General features: G+C 35.8%; 1 protein-coding gene across 3 annotated transcripts in view; it reads right to left on the bottom strand.

Annotated features, from left to right (window-relative positions):
* LOC150102909 (xaa-Pro aminopeptidase 1-like) overlaps window positions 1–19,891 on the bottom strand; it is a 416,385-nt gene that overhangs the window by 114,843 nt on the left and 281,651 nt on the right. For all 3 annotated transcript variants that reach the window (XM_090398386.1, XM_090398385.1, XM_090398387.1), the window contains 2 exons: window positions 11,458–11,527; window positions 1,090–1,194 (listed from right to left, as the gene is read on the bottom strand). In XM_090398386.1, the coding sequence (XP_090254512.1) occupies window positions 1,090–1,194; window positions 11,458–11,527 (175 nt within the window). The remainder of the gene's footprint in view (window positions 1–1,089; window positions 1,195–11,457; window positions 11,528–19,891) is intronic.

Here is a 19,891-nt window from a genome sequence, read left to right as displayed (position 1 = left end):
GCCTATTCCAATCGAAGGGCGCAATGTACCGTCGTTCTTCCAATTGCGCTACGGAGGCGCTTATGCCAAATTTCTCAGGGTGAATATATATACATAGGTAAAACACAAATATTAATATATACAGAGTGAAAACTATTGAATTTTCTCTTTTTGATTTGAACCAGCAACAATTTATAGCTATGATTTTATTTTAATGTGATACCTCCACATGAAAGGTTGTAAATAGATACTATATTAGTATTATTAATACACTTAGTGCTCTAGTGAGTGGAAAATCAGAAACTTTTATTCTAGAGATCAAACATGGAACTTTTTCAAGCCAATTTAAGCCACCAAGAAAGAGAGGAGGCATCTAAGATTGGGTAGTGACATTCACAAACATCCGTGCCATAAGTCTGAGTCCACAACCTGCTGGAAGGAGAGCAAGTAAGATTAATTCAGCCAATGTTGTGCAGACCAGCTAATACATATTAGGACTGGACTTTTTTTTTTTTTTTTTGAGTGGCTAGCTCTTTGTATAATTTTGTCAGCTATCTTGCAAGATTATTATCACCATCAGACCTCCATTGAGTCAAAAGTAATCAGTAAGTAAATGAAATAATATTTCCTTTGTTTACTGATTGTGACATCAGGAAGAAATTCAGTTCAGAAATTTGTTAGGAAATTCAGTTTGCTGCAGTGAATATTCTCAGCTTTACCAGTTTGTAATAGTGAGCTTAAAATGGCATTGGTTCTATGGGACTTAGGCTAGGACTTTTCTGTAGTTTGCTATCGAGTGTCACTGGCTGACTGGCTCTTCAGGATAACATATACCAAAAAAAGAGTACAAAATAAAACAAATCTCTCGAAGTGTTAATTGAACATTCATGTAAAATCAAGACATAAGTAATGCAGAGACTATGTCATCTAGTCTGTCAGAAACTTTTTAGAAGACTGCTGGAAAAACTGAAATCAAGTGTTAGCATTAAGAGATCATATTAGAGACTTTCAGATGCCATTTAAATACTTTTTAAAAAACAAACAGCACAACGAGTCTGAAGATCATGTTTTTAATAATTTAATGAGAATATATTCACTCTAATTATTTACCTTCATGAACATTCAGATATGCTCCAACTCCATGTCCTGTGCCATGAAGGTAGTCCAATCCGGCATCCCACAATGCTTTACGAGCTAAAGTATCAAGCATTTGTCCTGCAATGGAATGTAAATATACAGATTTTACAATGGCAAAACACAGTGATTCCCAAACTTTTTTTTCTCATTTATCATCAAGGAAGTTTAAGATATATATATCTTAAACATTGGATATATATCCAATTGTATACACAGATTTAGAAATGATAGCAAAGCAACCAACCTTTTATCTCATATGAAATAAATGTAAACTAAAGTGCAACATTTAAGAGATTAGCACATTATGAAAATATAGTAGCAAGGTCATGGTGCTTTAAACAAACAGTTATAATTATAATACATTGAAATTAAATTAAAATAGCTGAAATTAAATGAAAATTAGTTATAATTATAATAGATTGTGATTGCTGTGCTTTTGGACATATCAAAATGATATCTTCATAACACATATCAAGTTTACAATTATAAGCAAGATAGTTTTGGTAAAGAAAATTTGCTTCCCTTCCCTAAAAAACATAGCATTACTTCTGGATATCTAAAGAGTTAGTATTACAAACAAAATTTTTCTGAAAGCTAAAACAACTGCTGTTCTTGTTTTTCAGTTATTTTCACAAGCGAGGTTACAGGAACCTATAGCAAATTGATCCCATGTGCGAGCAGGGATTAAGAGAGAAGAAATCTGCTGATGAGCTCTTCTTTTTTTGAAGAGCTGTAGAATTTAGTCTTTGTGGGAACACTTTGTGGGAAAAGTTGAAAGGCTGTTAAAAATTGTATGTGGAATTAAAGATGAACAGCAGTAATGGTGTATGAACAACTAAAAAGCAATTAGAGGGTTGGCAGCTATTGCTCATTTTATTGGGTTTAGCTGTAACAGGGAGAAAGGAAGAATGGCACCTCTGCTGAATGGCAGTATGGTAGAATTAAAGAAATGGCACAATACAGAAGCCAACTATCTGTGAGATAGCAATTGGAAAGAGGTTACTAGTTAGCCAAACCACCTTCTATGAATAGCATCAAGAATTTTTGAAGAAGTATATGGGGAACAATCCCACATGTGAGAGCAGTATTCTAAGGTTGAGCAGATTTGGGAATAGTACAGGGTTGGAAGCACAGTTGATAAAATAAACAAAAAAAATTTGCTTATGTCAGACTGCATTTGGTATTTTTTTCTTTTCATAAAAGAAAAAATATAAAATTGCATTTGAGAAGCAGTGAAGGTGACTAGGTTGTCATCCTCCTGAATGATAGCATGGAGATTAGTGTTTAGGGGACTAGTTGTAAAAGATCTTCAAGCTCCCAATGTTTAGAACTGCTAAGTTTGTCTTACGAATAGGAGGAATGGAGACTACTGTAAAAATCATATGGAGAGGATTTTAAGTCAATGAAAAAATGTTGTTTACATATATGAAGAAGAGGATGGTTGATATTATAACAGAATCCTGAGGAATGTTTGCATTAGGCAAGCAATCTGAAGTGAGAATGCTATCTACCATTGCATGCAGTAAATGATCTGAGAAAAAATAGCAATCCAATTAAAAAGTGAATGAGGGACCATAAGATGGGAATATGCTGAGCTGCCCTTTATGTCAGAACCATATCAAATGCCTTGGAAATGTCAAGTGGCACATTTCCAAACCTTCCCATGGCACATGTCCAGAGGAGGATGCTACAGATGAGGACATGCTCTGCTTCTTGAGTGTTGAAATTCATAGTGATGGTCACTATTGAAGAGAAGCCCAGGTCTCCAGGTGATGAGGAAATTCACTATTGATAACCTTCTCAAGGTCAGAACAAGGTGACATGCTCATTATATCCTTTTTTGGAATAGGCTGAATATGGGTATGCCTCCATTCTGTGCAGTTGAAGTTAGCAGTGTATAAAAGTGTGGAGATGATAACAGATAGGCATTAGTTCAGAAGTGCATCTATTTAGTACACTATTCCTAGAATAGGCAGAGGTGATCTCCCTTGGTGGATTATGTAGGAATTGCAAGACAATATATAAAAGCAGGTGCTAAAGGGTCAAAGCTGTATAACTGAGAGGAGACCTCCACATAGCTTTTAAAGGAATGCGGAGAACTGACCAGGGCTTTTGACCTAATGTCTAATCCTCACCTTCTCGTGGTGCACCCCATTGGGTATCTACCTGGATACTGAACGAATGAGGATAGGCTGGCAATTTGGAATTTAGCCGACCAAATTGTATTCTTATTGGCTTAAACCAATATACAAAATGATGGTACAACGTGACAAAATTTCATGCTGGCTAATGCGTCGCCCGGTTAAACAAGCCCCCCCCCCCACGTTGTTTTCGCCAGGGAACCAGAGCAAATAGCAAAAAGTCAGCTACTGGAACAAATCTGAAAGCACACCCCAACTCAACATCACCAGAGTTCAAGATCGGTACTATGAATATAAGAAGCCTGAATGGCAAAGAAATGGAGCTAGCTGAGGAATTAGATAAGTACCAGATCGACATAATAGGAGTGACAGAAACAAAAAAGACAAAAACTGGTGAGATCTTTCTGAGCAATAAATACAAAATGTTATATTCAGGCAATGACAATCAAGAAAAAGAAGAAGTAGCTGGAATATTCAACACAAAATATGAGGCTAATCTTTTTGAATGGCAGGCAGTCTCAAGTAGAGTGATGTGGGCAAATATAAGAATGGGGAACTGGACAATGAGGCTTATTTGTGCTTATTGTCCCACAGAAAGATCTACTAAAGTAGAAGTGGAGGAATTTTTTAATGCTTTAGAAAAAGCAACCGACGCAATGAAAAAGGAAAAGTTGGTCCTTGTTGGGGATCTAAATAGCAGAGTAGGAAATGATTGTGAGACATACAAAAATATTTTGGGAATATTTGGAGAACAGAGCAAAGCTAATAATAATGGCAAATATCTGTTGAATTTCTGCTCAGGACATGGACTGGTTATTACTAACACCATGTTCCAAGATAAAAATGTGCACAAATTCACATGGAGAGAAGAAGTAAGGAATAAGAAAAGTCTCATTCACTATGTTATTGTTGATAGTGATGTTTTCTCCATGGTGCAGGACACCAGAGTGTACAGAGGATTTGAAATTCGAAATGATCACTATTTAGTCTTCAGCAGGATAAAACTGTATTTCATTTTGAAAAGAATATCATGTAAGAAAGTTTTAAAGCGAATAAAAGTTGAGCAGCTCTCAGATGTGAACTGTAGACTAAAATACACTAATATTATTGAAGAAAAAATGAAAGAGTTTGAGAACAGGAACCAAACCTTGGAGATTCAGTGGCAAACCTTGAAGAAAACCCTGATTGATTCAGCCAGAGAGGCATGTGGTGAGGTTGTCTGCAAGGATAGAAAAATCAGAACTTCATGGTGGACACAGGAAGTTAAAGAGGCAGTGAAAGAAAAGAAGAAAGCATATCAAAAGTTCCTGGCAAAAAAGTTAGTTTTTGCTCTTAGAGAATACAGAGACAAATTTAAGAAAGTAAAACACTGTGTAAAACTAGCTAAACAGAAGTCATGGGAGGATTTTGGCAAAAACATAGAAAATAAATATCAAGAAGGCGGTAAGATATTCTGGAGGTTGTTGAAGTAGTTTAGAAATGGAGGAAAGAGTGCTGTAAAAGGAGTTAGAGATGATCAAGGTGATCATCTCTAATCTAAGAAAAAGGGGTGCTTAAGGGTCAAAGCTGTATAACTGAGAGGAGACCTCCACATAGCCTTTAAAGGAATGCAGAGAACTGATCAGGGCTTCTGACCTAATGTCCAATCCTCACCTTCTCGTGGTGCACCCTGTTGGGTATCTACTTGGATGCTGAACGAACGAGGATGGACTGGCAATTTGGGATTTAGCCGACCAAATTGTATTCTTATTGGTTAAACCAAAATAAAAAATGATGGTACGACATGACAAAATTTCATGCCAGCTAGAACATCGCCCGGTTAAACAAGGCTACTGTTGTTTTTGCCAGGGAACCAGGGCAAACAGCGAAAAGTCAGCGACTGGTACAAATCTGAAAACACACCCCAAGTCAACATCACCAGAGTTAAAGATCAATACTATCAACATAAGAAGCCTGACTGGCAAAGAAATAGAGCTAGCTGAGGAATTAGATAAGTACCAGATCGACATAATAGGGGTGACTGAAACAAAAAAGACAAACTGGTGAGATCTTTCTGAGCAATAAATACAAAATGTTATATTCAGGAAGTGACAATCAAGGAAAAGAAGGAGTAGCATATTATTCAACACAAAATACGAGTCTAATCTTCTTGAATGGCAGTCAGTCTCAAGTAGAGTAATGTGGGCAAATATGAGAATGGGGAACTGGATAATGAGACTTATTTGTGCCTATGGTCCCGCAGAAGGTTCTACTAAGGTAGAAGTGGAGGAATTTTTTGAGGCTTTAGAAAAAGCAACTGACACAATGAAAAAGGAAAAGTTGGTCCTTGTTGGGGATCAAAATAGCAGGGTAGGAAATGATTGTCAGACATACAAAATTATTTTAGGAAAATTTGGAGAAAAGAGCAAAGCTAATAATAACGGCAAATACCTGTTGGATTTCTGCTTAGGACATGGACTGGTTATTACTAACAGTATGTTCCAAGATAAAAATGTGCACAAATTCACATGGAGGAAACATGCAAGGAATAAGGAAAGTCTCATTGACTATGTTATTGTTGATAGTGATGTTTTCTCCCTGGTACAGGACACCAGAGTGTACAGAGGATTTGAAATTGGAAGTGATCACTATTTAATCTTAAGCAGAATAAAATTGAATTTCATATTGAAAAGAATAACATGTAAGAAAGATTTAAAGCGAATAAAAGTTGAGCAGCTCTCAGATTTGAACTGTAGACTAAAATACACAAAAATTATTGAAGAAAAAATGAAAGAGTTTGAGAACAGGAATGAAACCTTGGAGATTCAGTGGCAAGCCTTGAAGAAAGCCCTGATTGATTCAGCTAGAGAGGCATGTGGTGAGGTTGTCTGCAAAGATAGAAAAATCAGAACTCCATGGTGGACACAGGAAGTTAAAGAGGCAGTGAAGGAAAAGAAGAAAGCATATCAAAAGTTCCTGTCAAATAAGTCAGCTTGTGCTCTTAGAGAATATAGAGACAAATGCAAGAATGCTAAACACTGTGTAAAACTAGCTAAACAAAAGTCATGGGAGGACTTTGGCAAGAATATAGAAAATAAATATCAAGAAGGTGGCAAAATATTCTGGAGGTTGTTGAAGAAGCTTAGGAATGGAGGAAAGAGTGTAAAAGGAGTTAGAGATGATAAAGGTGACATGAAAACAGGAGAAAAAGATATCCTTGACGTATGGAGTAATTACTTCGAAAAATTGCTAAATGAAACAAGCAGTGATGACAGCACAGTGGTAAAAAACACTGACCAGGCATGCAGTCAGGAATACATATCCATACTTGAAGTAGAAAAAGCCATCAAAGGCTTGAAATGTGGAAAGGCAGCAGGAGTAGATGATATTCGACCAGAAATGCTGAAGTATGGTGGTATAAAAGTCTTAGTGACTGCACTGCATAGTTCAAAAAGCCTGGACAGAGGGACGAATTCCCGATAATTGGAGTAGAGCACTCATAGTACCCATATATAAAAAGGGAAATAAAATTGAATGTGAGAATTACAGAGGTATTTCCCTACTGAGTGTTCCTGGCAAGATCTATAGCAAGTATACTAGAGAAACGACTGAAAGAATTGTGGAAGAAAAGCTGGGTGAAGAACAAGTTGGATTCAGGCCAAATAGAGGCTGTCAGGATCAGATCTTCACTTTACGACAAATAGTTGAGAAAGCATGGGAATATAACAAAGATCTGTATTTAAGTTTTGTCAATTTGGAAAAGGCATATGACAAGGTGCCAGGAGAGCAGCTATTCAATACGCTACAGTTATATGTTGTCAATGGGGCATTATATCAAGCAATACTTAGTCTTTATTTGAGTTCTAAGTCAGCAGTTAGAATTGACGGAAGTACAGGAAGATGGCTTAATGTTAAATCTGGTGTGAGATAAGGATGTACATTATTTCCTCTGTTATTCATTACCTATATGGATCGCATTATGAAGGAAAGTGGTATTAAACATGATATCAAAATTGGAGATGTTAATGTCAGCTCTTTGCTTTATGCGGACGATGTTATACTTCTAAATAAATCCGCTACAAGTCTGCAAGATTCTCTGACTAAATTGAATAACTGTTGTAATAGATATGGTATGAAGGTCAGCAATAAAAAGACAAAGACAATGAAAATGTCAACTGTGTTGTGAACGGGGAACCTGTGGAACAAGTAAAACATTTCAGCTACTTAGGCATGATTTTTAGTGAAGATGGTAAATTAAATATGGAAATAGACAACAGAATCAACAAATCTGGTATGGTAGGAAGTCAATTGAATAAATTCATATGGAATAAGAGAGAAATTAGCTGTAATCAAGACAGTGTTCAAACCAATTTTAACTAATGGATCTGAGAGCTGGGGCAGAAGTAAAACACTTGACCATAGATTAGAGACTGCAGATATGAGAGTCCTGAGAAAGATTAGAGGAATGAACAGATGACATCAATGGCAATATCATATTAAAAACGAGGATATTAGGAAAGAACTTGGCATTATCAGCATCCAGGAAAGCGTTAGCAGAGCTAATCTCAGGTGGTATGGTCACTTAAACAGAATGGGCGAGGAAAAATTAGTATATCTTGGTCTTTTTGTGGGTTGTTTTCCAGCCAACCTGGCAGAGAACACTTGTTTTAATAATCTTTGTATGGTACCAAGTGCCTTAGATGATAGAAATATAAGATCTGATAATGTTGGAGTCTTGACAAGTAACAGACTGATTTGGAGGAAAATTGTAGATAGGAAGTTAGTAATGATGTAAATTTTTCATGTAGTACTATCATATCCTGAACACCCTTGAGGGTACATGTCAGGAATTTGATGATGATAGATACCAGCTGGTCAACTTTCCCATCAGGCTGATGCAATAGCGAAATCTGGATGAGAGAGAGAGACTGAGATGGGAATACAGAAATTGCACTCAACAGCCTTTTCAAAGGACTAGAAAGCATTGTTGACCTTTGTCCAAGATGAGATGAGTTATCTCCATTTAGCTTTAACAAAGTCAGACTAGGATTTGTTAAGTGTTGTGCAATTATCAGGGCTTTGGTGTAAGCTGAGAATGAAGCTGGAGATTTTGTCTCAAGCCACTTGTAGTATGCTGTTTTTTTAAGTCTGCCTTGCACACTTCTTGGAAAACCATAGTTTTCTTATTAGCTGTGAATTTTTAACAGACTGGGGGAATGAGAGCCCTCATTCAAAATAAATCGATGATTTTCATAACATGATCAGAGCAACAGATATCTTTCACATTGGTATTTTATTTTAATGCTTAAGGACATGAAGTTGAGAATGGCTGATGTTTCCTACTAGAGATGAAACCTGTATGAGATTATGGTCTAAGTTAACAAAAGGAAAGGTGACCTCAATAGTGTATTTTTTCAACTGGTTAAATGAATCAAAATCCAAGGTGTTTGAGCAGAGAAGAATAAGAAGTATTCTTGTTGGTAGATGAACAATTAGAGTAGAATTAGGAAAAGGAGGCCAGCTGAAGTTGTGGACACAAAATCACCGAGAAAGATTACCTCACTGTTTGGAAGTTGCATTGCAGGTAATCAAACTTCAAGGGTAAAAAAAGTTTATCACTCAAACAGGTTAAAATGATTTTCAGAGTTAGTAAAACAACAGCAACAGCAGATGAATGATACATAATGAAGAAAGAAAGAAGAGCAGGAAAGGTATAAAAAAAAAACAGCATCTCCTCAGACAAGGAATATCAGGATGCATAAAAGCATGTACCACCCTTTGTGGCAGAAAGAACCATATAGAGTGTAAGTGTTTATCACTCAAACAGGTTAAAGTGATTTTCAGAGTTAGTAAAACAACAGCAACAGCAGATGAATGATACATAACGAAGAAAGAAGAGCAGGAAAGGTATAAAAAAAAAACAGCATCTCCTCAGACAAGGAATATCAGGATGCATAAAAGCATGTACCACCCTTTGTGGCAGAAAGAACCATATAGAGTGTAAGTGTTTATCTCCAAAATCTCCACCAAGAAAATCTCAGCAGCAGTTCTGAATATTCCTATGCAATAAATAAGTATTTTAAGTTTCTTAAAACACTTTTCCTCTCAGTTTAATACAGGTCATGTGTAAGTGTCCATTATGCCTACTGCATGAAGCAAATATGGTGACAATAAGTAGGATGGAATGAGTTGCTCTAACCTTATGGTTCCATATTTTCTCATTTCAAAAGTGTTTTCCTTCAAAATCTCTACCAAATGAAATCAGAGCAACAGTGAGTCCTAAAGGACTGAAAATTCCTGTGCAATTCATAAACTTCAAAAGAAAGCCTCAAACCAGTTTTCTTCTTCTTCTACCTCCTCCCAACATGAATCTAAGCCAGGTGGCCTGTTTTGGTCAGCCCAGCATTTCAGCAGTCTGCCTCTATGACCTTTTGGTTTGTAGTTCACACCAGAACTACAAACTGGGTATTCTATTATATTCCATTCATTCTAGATGCACTTTCCATTTATTTCTGTATTTTACTATGGTTTCTATTATTGGTATTTGGTTTAGTTCATTTCATTCAGTATGTCTTCTTTTTATCTGGTGTCGTACAACTTGCTATTCTTCTCATATATTTCATTTCAACTCCAATGATTTTTATCGCTTTCTCTTATTATCCATGCTTCACTGCCATATGATAATGTTAGTTTTGATAAAATATTATACATTTTTAGTCTGATTTTTCTCAAAGCTATTGTTGGCCTTATTGTGCTGTTTATTATTTGATTTACTTTGGAGCATTTTTAATTTTGTTAGAAATTTCTAAATCTTCACTGTAACTTAATTTATTAACAATTAATATTGTTGACTCAATCAATTATTTTATTGTCTATTACTTATTTAGTTCAGATGGGCATTTTTCCTTTGAAATCCACAATTTTAGTTTTTTACTTGAAAGAATGATATGTCTTCACATTACCATATAATAGTTTTCTTCTCAGTTAAATATTGGCCTCGTGCAAGTGCCCAATGCATGAAACCAAGAGGGCAGTAACAATGCCCAATCACAAAGCATTCTGGGTATTCATAGCACAGCACAACCGAACACTGACAAAACTAGCCTTGATAGGAAGTGCCAGTTGCAGACTAGACATCAATGACAGGAAAAAAAAAGGTCTAAGTTCTCTTGTCAATAGTTGCATGCTTAAACTGCTGACCAACCTATCTCCTATCTTCATACTTTTCCTCCTGAAAGGAAAATGACCTTCTGTTGTGCTATGATGTAGACTGCCTGATGAATGCCCTTTGAATCAAACATGACCTGCACAAATGGCAACTACTCATAGACCTACTGAAATTGAGTCTCAAGCCATGTTGCTGCATAATGGAAACCTGCTTCCATTTGCAACTTCGTAAAAACCATGGACCAGACTGGATCGTTTTCAAGTACATGGCTGACAAATTTCCTCGACACAGTGAAGTGAAAATTATAGGGATAGATTATTGGGTCCTCAGATCCGAGAGCTCTTCATTGATGAGAAGTTCGATAACCTGCTACAAGGTTTGAGAAAAAAGCTTGGGACGTGTTTCGTCTGGTGTCAACTAACTTCCTTGGAAATATCAGGGCAGAAAACTGTAAGGAACCGGTTGAGGACATGTCTCTGTATCACCAACTTGGCTGCAATAAGTCCTTAAAAATACACTTGCTCCATTTCAGGGAAGAAATCCACTTGGATTTCTTCCCTGACAACTGCTGTATGGTTGGTGATGAGCACGGTGAACATTTCCATCAGGAAATTGCAACGATGGAGAAACAATACCAGAGAAAGTGGTCCACTTCTATGTTGGCACTCACTAGAGATGATCCTGAGCAGCTATACAAGCAAAGTTGGACATAGAAGCAAACATTTACTGGTATATTAATAAGTATATATTACTCTATTATATAAGAAATTATTGCAGAATTGGGTGCCTTCACGTGATTGTCTGTCATATTCATGTCCAGTACCTTGAAATCTATAAGAAATGACTAAATTAATCTGGGGCTTTGTAAAATTTTGTTGGCCACTGATATAATTAAATTCAGAGAGAGAGAGAGAGAGAGATCAGTTTTTTTTTTCTTGTATTCTGAATAAGGAAGTAATGTAATAAAATAACAATGTAAGTATGCATTTCTATTATGAATGTATGTTTATGTAAAAAGAAAATTAAAAAAGTATATATATCTTAAATGTTTACCTTTTATTAATTTAGGAAATACAGCAGATGAGAGACTGATGTGACCTTTTGCAACCCTGGTAAAGCATTCCTGAAAAAAAAAAACAAAGTCATGAAGAATATTTTTAAGAAAAGCTTACTTCAACCCATATATATATGTTTTATATAAGAATTTTTCACCTCAGTTTATATATATATATATATAAACTGAGGTGAAAACTTCTTTTAATGAGTGTCGTACTACAAATCCATTTCATAAGAACAGACTTCAATAATCATCATTAAAAAATAGCAACGTATTTATAGGAAATAAGTTTAGATTAAATATTCAAATGAAGCTTTAATAAAAAAAAATGATAAATATAAGTTTCTCATAGCGAGTTGCAAAAATTCCCTTTTGTCAAAGATATAAAGTTACAGGGATTGAATGTGAAGGGTGTAGTATTTTCAGGCAAGATTGAGAAGACAGGATGGGGGGGGGGGGGAGTATTGCTAATGATAGCAGATGAATCGAAGCAAAACGAATGGAAGACAGGCAGGAGGGTGACTGTTCATTTGAAGCAATCTGATGTGGGATTAAGGCCAGTAAGACAAAATACACAGTTGGTTTGGTTATAGGCCAGGGAATTCCACAGACGATTTGGAAGACATGCATCATGAAATTAGTACAATGAGTACAGGTCGAGTAATTATTATGGGGGAATTCAACTATGGAGATATAGAGTAGAAGGAAGAAAGAGCACATGGCAGGAAGGAAATATAATTTATATACCTGCTAAGAGAAAATTGCTTATGGCAGCATGAAATGGAGGGGACTATGGGTGGAAGAATATTGAACCTGATCATAGGATCAGAAGAGCTATCCATAACCAAAGTGAGAATATTGCCTCCAATTGGTGAAAGTGATCATGCAGTCTTGACTTGGAAGATTGTAAAACATGAGGAATATTCTATCAAGAAGGGGTATTTGTGGAACTACAAGACAGGTGATTATGACATGCTTAAATCTGTACCATGGCATAAAACACTGCAAGGTAAGGATGTTAATAGTGCATGGGAGATAGCTAAGGGTCATCTACAGGAAGCAGTATTAAATTGTATACCTAGGGTAAGGAGGGTAAATCGGGTATGAGTCAGATGGATGAGTAATATCATTAAGCATGAGCTGAAGAAGAAGAAAATGCTGTGGAGGATATCATTATTATCATCAACACCCAACCTCCATGGATTCAGACTCATTGGGGGGGGAGGTACTCACTATTGCATACAATGCTCATCCAACTGCGTCTTAAACTGATTCAATGTGTCCACACCCACAACACACTCAGGCAATGCATTCCACTCACCAACTACCTTCTATGCAAAGAACCTGCTTCTACCTCCTTTGCTCACACCCTCATACAGTTTCCAGCAATGGCCTCTTGTTCTACTCCCCTCTCCAATTCTATGAAAAATCTCTTTCATGTCTACCTGATAACAACCCCTGACCAGTTATGTAAAGAGAAAGGTACCCAGCAAACTCATGAACAGTACAAGGCTCAAGCAAGAAAGGTGACCAGCATGGCAAGGAATGCAAAATCAAATTATGAGAAGATCTAGCTTAGCAGGCTAAAGGATATCCCAAAGAGTTCTTTTGTTATGTGGCAAGTAAGAGGAAGAATGACTATGGAAGAGTAACCTTAATGAGTGATTATGACCATGGGAAGACAGAAGCAGGTAAAATAGTTGAGTTACTGAGTGACACGTTTGCAAGGGTATGTCATTCTAGTAAGCTTACTGCTTTAATCTATGTGACAGACACTAATGTGAGAATAGAGGTGGATGAATTGGAGCCTTTTAGGATATTGCAGAATCTCAATGCAAATACAGCTGTGGGATTAGATGGGATATGAGCTAGAGTTTTGCAAGAATGTGAAAGGGAACTGGCAATGCCATTGACTAGGCACTTTAAGTTGCTGCTCTGGTAGAGTTCTAAGGGAGTGAAAAGAGGTCAAAATAATCCCCTTGTATAAGGGAGGTTCTCAGACTGCAATAGCAAAATTATAGACCAATCAGTATCTCAGGCATGGTGGTAAAAGTACTAGAAAAATTGGTCAAAAAGAGAATTCAAGAATCATTAGATAAAAATATGATACTGTATTAGAGTAAAATGGCTTTGTGAAGGGTCGGTCATGCCTTTTACTAATTTTTATTACAGAGTAACAGCTGAATTGGATAAACGAAATGGCTACATGATGATTTTTATGGATTATGCAAAGGCATTTGATAGAATACCACTTGGAACTCTACATTGTTAATGTGTTCTTCACTAGCCAAGTTTACTTGGCTAGTGAAGAACACATTAACAATGTAGAGATAAGAAAGCTGTAATTCCTCTTTATAAGGCCTTGATACACCCACATCTGGATTACTGTGCTCAAGTCTGGTACCTTGCATTTCTTGGGGGATGAGGAAGTGGTGGAGAGGATTCAGAGGCGAGTGACTTGTGGAGTGTTCCCTATGAGCATAGATTGATGGTGTGTGAATTGCAGAAGTTGGTTAATAGAAGAAAAAGAAGGGATATGATAGAAACATTTACGTTGCTTAAAGGGTTTTATGGGATAGATGCAAGGGAAATGTTTCAGCACTTGGCTAGAGGGACCAAAACAAGGGGTCATCCCTGGAAGTTGAATAAAGGTGTAGTAGTTAGTAAGGGTGTGAGGACTAAATTTTTTGCTTGGAGAGTTGTGAATGAGTGGAATGGGTTGCCAGAGTCAGTAGTGAGTGCTTTGTCTCTTAATGGGTTCAAGGAGAGGTATGATAGATTCTGTGGATAGATTGGGTCTCCTGCAATGAGTCTTTGGACTCCATGGAGGTGTCCGTATAATAACAATATGTGAAAGTAGGATTGTTATCCTACTTTTATCCTTTCCTATTCACACTGAAGGGCTCACTTTAGTGAGTAAGGAAATGGCAAACCAGAGGTGCCTGATTCTGGACCATCCCTTACTTCATGTAATACATATCTGTTATACTCTTTTTTCTTTCTTACTCCTTCCCCCAATGCTAAAAGAGTATTTGAGGATTATGGATGAATCTTTCCTATTTTACTATATTTTTTCTCCTCATGAAGTGTCAGTTTGTCTTCTCTTCCAGATATTTGGCTTATCTAGTATCTCAAGATGCCTGGTCAGCATGGGAGGATTGACCAATATTACCCCTCCCCTCCTCTAAACAAATGGAATTGTTAAGAATTAAAGACAATATCAGCCAGGCCAAAATGGGCATGTTTTCTCAAATGTGATATCTACAGGCTAATGATACAATCAACTCAAACCCAAATGGGAGGTCCTTTTTAGATCGTACATCTGTGAAGAGCACCCTGATAAGGAAATTGAACATCTGTACTTAAAAAGAAGAGCTGTGTAAAACACTGGAAAAAATAAATTAGGATATTCTTGGACTTTTTGAAACAAGAACAAAAGAAAAAATTACTGAAACAAGCAATTATATTTTACATACTACTGGAGAAGATCATGGTCAAGGAGGAGTTAGATTTATGTTCCATAAAAGATGGAAAAATAACATTCTTGAATTTAAACCTATATCCAAGAGAATTACAACTCTTAGGCTGAAAATCAATTAATGGTGAGATTTGAGTATAATACAAATATATGCACCAATCTCCAGTTATTCAGATGAAAAAATCAAGATTTTCTATGACAAACACTCTTGGAGATGGTATGTCTCAGGAAAACTGTAATGGGCAACTTTAACTGTAAAGTAGACAGGAAACAGCAGGAATAAAAGTGCTCTAGGTGTTTAAGGATTGGGCCAAAGAAATGAGAGAGGACAAAGGCTCGTTGAATTTGCAGAAAACGAGGGATTGCATGTAGGAAATCCGTTATTTAAAAAGCAAACTAAACAAAAATGGACTTAGAGATTGCAAATGGAAAAGTTTTTAATGAAATTGATTATATTACAGTGAACAAAATGAATGGATATACTAGAGCATCGCTTCCAAAACTGTGGGCCGTGCCCCCCCCCCCCTTGGGGGCCGTAGGTTTTGTTGAGGGGGGCGTGAAATAATGAAAACAAATTGAAAATGTTTTAAGACCAAGAAGGTTTTTTTTATCTTAGAAGAAACATATTTAATTTTTATTATTTATTATTTCTTTTTTGTTATTTTTTATATTTTAATGGAAAAAAAAATCACACATTGATTATTGATGCGGGCTCACAAATTTTGCTTCCTGCGTATTTCGGTGATTAATGAGCATTAGTAAATATATGCTTATTCATATAAGTTTCATTTCAAAGCAGAAATCTAAGAATTGCAGTTTCAAAATTTCACCTGATATTGACTTTTTGTGTAGCAGTATTGAAACAAATCCATCACATTAAATTGTTATTAAACTTCTTTTTATGTTTTTAATTCTTTCTTTATTACTAATCGTTTTACGTTTCACGTGCTTGTACTGCAAATGTACAATAACAATATATCTATCTATATAAAAATATGAGATAATGTGCCATGTCAAATGTGTATGTAAGATGCTAAAAATATAATACTTGCATTTATTTTTTGCAATATTCGCTGTGTATGTTTGGTATTGAATACAAATACAATAAATATTATAATAATATATCTCTATTACGATTTTTTTTCGAGCGGGGGGCCGTGAAATATTTTAAATTTTCGAAAGGGGGCCCTGACATCCAGAAGTTTGGGAAGCACTGTACTAGAGGATTTATCTGGTAGTCAGTCAGTTCAATTATGATAGTGATCATAGGCTATTGAGAGCACAGATAAAAATAAACATGAATTTACATTTTAATTTTTACATTGTTAATGAAAAAATCCACACTAGAAGGTGAAGATATCATAACAGAAAGAAGAAAAATTTGAGGAAATAATGGAAGGAAAGTTGAAGGGAAAAAAAAGCATGAATGAATTAGACTTATCTGACAGAATGGAGGAAATAGCATTAACAATAACAGAAGTTATAAACGTTTAAGAAAATCGTTACCAGCAAATATAACTTTTAGAGAAAAACTTACTTTATTGATATTTGATCTAATCAAACAATCAAAAAAAAAATGATTATACAGAATTTGTGGAAATGTGAAAGTCAGTTAGAAAAGAAATCAAAAACAACATCAGAAAATATAATTTAAGAACAATTCAGAGAATAATAGAATACAAAAAATCTCTGAAAAATTATCAAACAAGAGTTACATGGAAGACAAAAAAGAATTCCAAAATTGAAAAATAAGGAAGGCATAGTGCAATACAATAGAGGAGATCATCATCAATTTCCTGCTATATATATATATATATATATATATATATATATGGGTCTAATGCCTCAACATCTCCAAGGAGTGTTCAGCCAATAGAGATGAAATAAATGTTGCTAGTTTTCTAGGGACCTATATGCATGCAAGGAAATAGATAAATATCCTCTACTATATTTAGGTAGGGCTGATACAGATCCACACATCTAATAATCTAATCCTGTGGCCTCCTCTTTATGAGGGTTGCAGCTGATGAACAGTCCTCTTCCATGCCTCTCTATCTCTTGCTTCTGTAAGATTCTTGCCCGTCCAATCTTTGATGTTGTCTTTCCATTGCAGTCGGGATCCTCCTCTCTTTCCCTCCACCATCCCCTGCAATACTATACTGGGAAGCTCTCCTGAAGAATCCCTCATTCAATGTCCTGCAACAAACGCTATTTTTCTTCTTTGGATACTAGCCATATATCTCTTTTCATTTTGAATCATTTAAGAACCTCTTCATTGCTCACTCTTTCAGTCCAGCTGATACGATCCATTTTTCTCAAGCACCACATTTCAAATGCATTCAATCTGTCACTCATCTCCTTATTGATCGCCCAGGACTCACATCCATATGTTCCCACATTCCAGATCATTGTCTTGAGGATTCTTACTTTCAACTGTTAGTTCAGATTTCTGTTTCCTAATATGTGGTATTTTTGTAAAAAATGCTGCTTTTGCTTTTTTAATTCTGTTCTTAATTTCATAATTAGATCTATTGTCTTCTGTTATCCAACTCCCAAGGTATTCAAAACTTTTTACATTTTCTATTCTTTGTCTGTTCAAAGTGATTTCCATCCTATCATTTCCTTTCCTTGTAATCTTCATCACTTTTGTCTTCTGAATGTTTATTTTCATTTTATCTCTCTCATTTCTAACCCTGTTCAGTCTGTTCAAAATTCTTTGCAAGCCCTCCTCTGTTTTGCTCATGAGTACAATGTCATCTGCATATCTTATATTATTTATCAGGTGTCCGTTTATCTTTATTCCATCTTTCATATCTTCCAAGGCCTCCCTCATCATCCATTCACTATAGACATTAAAAAGGAGTGGGGACATCCCACACCCTTTCTTATGGGGATCCATTCAGTATCCTCTCCTTCAAATCTGACTTTGGTTTCTTGTATATATTTTATCTATTCCTATTTTATTTTATTTTATAATAGGAATAGATAATATTTTATCTATTCCTATTTTATGCAAAATATCAAATAAAACACAGTGATTAACATTATCGAAAACTTTTTCATAGTCCACAAAGCATAGATATAAATCTTTATATCTATGCTCAGGAGAAACAGGGGAACCTTCCCTGGTTCCCCTGTTTCTTCTGAAACCAAACTGTGCTTCATTTAATTCCCTCTCTATCATCTGTTCCATTCTTTTATATATTATGTTGATTAGGACTTTTACAACGTGGCTAATCAAGTTGATAGTTCTGTGCTTGTTGCAATCCATTGTTCCTGTAGTCTTGGGAATAGGAACAAAAATAGTTCTTACAAAGTCTTCAGGTATTATATCCTCCTCCAGACTTCTATTAAAGATGATGGATATAAGTTTTATTCCTTCCTTTCCCAATGCCCTCACAGTAACTCTCCTTGAATATCATCCACTCCTGGAACTTTCCTGTCCTTTATTCTTTTAATGGCTGCTTCGGTTTCCCATTCCTTAATTTCTAGAGCATCATCATTTTCTATCTGATCACATTCTAGATTATCTTCATCTCCATAAAGTTTTATAGCATACTTCTTCCATCTTATCATTTTTTTCTAACAAAATCTTTCCTCTTTCATCCTTCAAAGCACTGCTTTTCATCCTTCTCTTCTTCTCTGAAATCAAGTTCAAGCCTTCAAAGACATTTCTCATATCCTTTGCTATCATATCATTTTCTTCTATTTCGTTGCAGACCTGATTGAGCCAGTCTTTCTTGCCTTTTTAGCTAGAATTTTTACTTGTTCTTTGATCTCTTTTTACCTGACTTGGGCTTCATTGCTGTTCTTATTCTTCCATTTTCTTCTTTCATCCATTTTTTCTATCACCTCCTCAATAATCCAGGGCTTCCTTCCTCTCCTCTCTGCCTCACCCAGAAGACCTTTAGCACATTCATTGATTTTCTCTCTTGGAATAGAGAGAAAATCTCTATTCCAAGAGAAGTCCAAGACCCCTAGAAGTCCAGATTACTTCTAGGGATCTATCAGTATCAACACTGCTGATCTTATTTTCTAGTTCAGCTTGATATTTCTCTCTAATATCTTTTCTTTTTAGTCCATAAATTCTTATTTTTCTAGTTGCATTTTCTTTATTTGTTTGTTTTAGTCTGATTTTTATTTTTATTGTGAGCAGGTTATGGTCACTATTGCAGTCTGCTCCAGGATAGGTTTTTGCATTTTTTATTGCATTTCTATATCTTGGGTTAATTAATATATAATCAATCTGATTTCTGAACCTCTTTGTCCAGGTGCTCTCCAAGTATACAGTCTTCTCTCATGTTGTTGAAACCAGGTGTTAGTCACTATTAATTTGTGTTTTCTGCAAAACTCCACCAGTCTGTCTCCCCTTTCATTTCTTTCTCCCAAGCCCCAACGGCCCACCAAGACCATCCTCTCTTCCTTTCCCTCACTTTGCATTCATATCTACCATTACTATCAGTATATCTCTGTTATTTTTCAAATATAAACATTCCTCTATTTGTTGATAGATCTCTTCAACTTCTTCATCTGTATGATCTGTTGATGGTAAGTATACTTGAATTATGAGGATATTTCTAGGTTTGGGCATTATTTTCAAAGCAATCATTCTTTCAGATCTCTGCCAATATCCATCCACCATATTGGCTACCTTTTTATCCAGCACTCCTTTGATGTTCTTCTTCTCCTGAGTAAATAAATCTAAATCCATCATCTGTTCTTATATCTCCTTTCCCTCTAACTTCTGAGAGTCCAAGAACAGATATCTTCATTCTTTTCATTTCTCTGATCACATTGGCCATCTTCCCTGCTTGATACATTGAATTAACATTCCAGGTGCCCATATTTGTATTTTCTTTGAGGTTCATTTTCTTATGTTGTTTTATTTACATTAGCTCCAGAACTTCCCGGAGGCTTTGATCCTGCAGCATCATTTGAAGTCTTATCCTCCT

The sequence above is a fragment of the Typopeltis vanoorti genome, chromosome 9 (genome assembly GCF_054136105.1).
Source record: "Typopeltis vanoorti isolate ZY-2024b chromosome 9, IOZ_Tvanoo_1.0, whole genome shotgun sequence".
NCBI classification, from domain to species: Eukaryota; Metazoa; Arthropoda; class Arachnida; order Uropygi; family Thelyphonidae; genus Typopeltis; species Typopeltis vanoorti.
The sequence above is the reverse complement of the archived record's forward strand: the minus strand, read 5'-3'. Positions and strand labels throughout refer to the sequence as shown.